The sequence below is a fragment of the Armigeres subalbatus genome, chromosome 2 (genome assembly GCF_024139115.2).
Source record: "Armigeres subalbatus isolate Guangzhou_Male chromosome 2, GZ_Asu_2, whole genome shotgun sequence".
In the NCBI taxonomy this organism is placed as follows: Eukaryota; Metazoa; Arthropoda; class Insecta; order Diptera; family Culicidae; genus Armigeres; species Armigeres subalbatus.
In genome coordinates this window covers 325,809,008-325,811,763 of record NC_085140.1, presented here as the reverse complement: position 1 = coordinate 325,811,763, position 2,756 = coordinate 325,809,008, and the positions used below count along the sequence as shown (strand labels likewise).

The 2,756-nt window shown below is 38.0% G+C and overlaps 1 protein-coding gene across 1 annotated transcript; it reads left to right on the top strand.

The window, feature by feature from the left end:
- The first annotated feature begins 647 nt into the window (after window positions 1-647).
- LOC134216871 (uncharacterized) lies at window positions 648-1,628 on the top strand. The gene is made up of 2 exons (XM_062695654.1): window positions 648-903; window positions 976-1,628. Exons 1-2 carry the CDS (start codon window positions 860-862, stop codon window positions 1,484-1,486), a joined length of 555 nt encoding a protein of 184 aa, XP_062551638.1. The 5' UTR covers window positions 648-859; the 3' UTR covers window positions 1,487-1,628.
- The last annotated feature ends 1,128 nt before the right edge of the window (window positions 1,629-2,756 follow it).

Below are 2,756 nucleotides of genomic sequence, written 5' to 3'. Positions count from 1 at the left end.
TTGCATTCGTATACCAGTTAACACGATGATACTTTTATGCCCAGGGAAGTCTAGACAATTTGCAATCCGAAAACTACCTAGACCGGCACCGGGAATCGATCCCAGCCACCCTCAGCATGGTCTTGCTTTGTAGCCGCGCGTCTTATACTAAGGACACACCTGTGGTACTTGTACCATGGTACAAGAGGACAAGAAAATTATTACAAGGCTATCTTTAATAAGGACAATAATTGATATGGTACTTATTTCAAGATTCTTGTACCATGGTACTTATACCACCAGTGTGTCATTAGTATTACTAAGGAGGGCCCGAATTGTATATCATATGTGTTGCAATAATCTTTTCAAACCTGACCCAAGTTTGTACTTAATATTATAAAAAATCGAATCCATTAATAAAATTACTAGTTACACAAAATTTATAGACATTAATTAGGTAAAAATAAGGCTTATCAATGATGATTCCATAAAGCGAAAGCCTGCGCTTATTCCCAGAATGAGTGTACCTCCACAGGTTAAGGTGCGTGCAGTAGTGCTTACGCGTAGAATTAAGGGGAATGGTGAACAGCAAAAGGCAAATAGAGTGGTGAGTTTCAATATGTCAACGTTTTCTCTTCCATTATACACACACCCCTTGCGATAGATAGATGGGTACATACTGACAGTCGCTGGTGTAAACAAGTATTGATCATCTTTTCTGTTTCGAAACTCATCGATCCATTTTTATGAAACCCAATTGTAAATAAATTTAGTCCTCCACCAAATAGAACGATGCTATCGAGTAGATGTTAAGTGTAATTTATTTATTAGTATGTATAGAATCGATTGTGATTAGAGAATGTTATAAAAGTTAAATCCTATGTGTGGCGAAGGTCGAAAGAAAATTTATATTGAATGCATAATGTAAGTGGCAAATGGCGTATGGTGAAGATTGGCAGCTCTAATTGTATCTTAATTCTTTCATGTACATCGCAGGGATGGTGACCTTCATCCGTTGCGTAGTGGCGAATGTCTCGAACAGAACAACAATAACGTCTCAGGCGGCGACAATGAGGGAGCAGTGGGCGGATTGGTGCGAAACGAACATCAACCGGAGCCTGGAGCACAGCTCGAAGATATCGTGTGGAGTGAGGAAGAGTTCGACCGAGATCCACACAGGGCTTGCTTCTACGATGCATATCGATCGGGAGCGGCATCCCCGGAATTGAACGATTCGACGGAGAACACGGGCGGGGCGACACCGGAGCGAAAACCATTGGCTCTGATGGACGACTGGGATCTGTGGGACTACATGGACGAGGAGACGTTGAAACAGCGACTGAAGTATCACCCCGAGCTGTTGGAACAGATCACGCTGAAGCGAAAGCGGAAAGCCAGACTGGAGGAGAGCGATGACGACGATCTGTGTGCGGTGATGGAAAGGCATGCAAAAGTGACGAAGTTCAGCGAACATACGACGGTGTACAGAAGTGTCGAATATTTTTAGTGTTTATTGTTTACGTTTCTCCGTTCTGTATTGTAAAATCCTACCTAGCATGATGTGTAATATTAATAGACTTTTTTCAATTTTAGGTTTGTACTGTAAGCTGTAATCTATATAAATAAAAGTAAGTTCGGGTGATCATGAATTTGAATTCTTATGAGCAATCTTAGATTGATCCTCGATATTAGAGGCGCATCCACGTTCCAAATCGTGGATGGGACAAACAAGGAAAATGCCGATTTGTACAACAGTTCTGGTGTTGAGAAATCGATGCACATTTTGTTCAATTCTAAATATAAAAAAATTGTAAAAGCTGTAAGTGGCCTGATGTTGGCTTAAAATCAAACGAATGTCAGGCCAAACTAGAAAAATAGTACTTCGAAGATTAAATAAGAATTCTCAAAATATGGGTTCTTCGGGAAGTTGACCTTAAATAAATTAAAGCATCGATTGAGCGAATAGAAAATTTTGACGGGAAAGGTCAAATGGCATGATTGTACATTTCGTAGTTGCGCTTTTAATCAAAACGACAATTGATACATGAGGGATGGTAATGTATAGGAAGTCAACTTGGAAAGCAACTAAATATTTTATTTTAGTACGGTACTTGAAAAATAAAAAACAAAAATCGTGTTTTAACTACTCAAAAGATGAAAAAACGATAACGCGCGCACTCAGTATGTTTTTTTGTCTGATAAGCAATAGCACATTCCATTACGTTTTTAAAGTAATTTTATACGTTTTTATACGCGAACTTCTCAACATGTTTTTACGCGGTTTTTCGAAAAGGTTCGACAACATGTGGAACACGCAAAAAAATCGATTTTTGAAATGGTTTTCTACATGCGGTTCCAGTTAGCACTTCATAATCTTGCGACTAGAGAAAAAATAACCTAGTGACTGCTACCCGTTCACTTTAAATTGGTTAGAGAACTGCCCATGAAATAAAGATGGAAAAACTTTGAACAATTATAAGCTGGAATTTGCTTCAAAAGCATGTTTCTAAAATTATTGTCGCAGAGCATGTATATAAAAATAAAGATTTTTAATATTTGTTTATGCGAACTATGGATCGTAGTGATTTAGTACCAGGAAATCATATGATTGCCGAAGAATCTTTTTAGAGAATTTAGAATACCTTGCGGAACAGATTTCATAAGAGCGTAAGGATGCTTGTGATTTTTTTAATTTCAATAAATCCTTTCTGGTTTCTACATAATTCTTTCCCATAGACTCGTATTAATCCATTTGAATTAATAATACGTTAAATTGC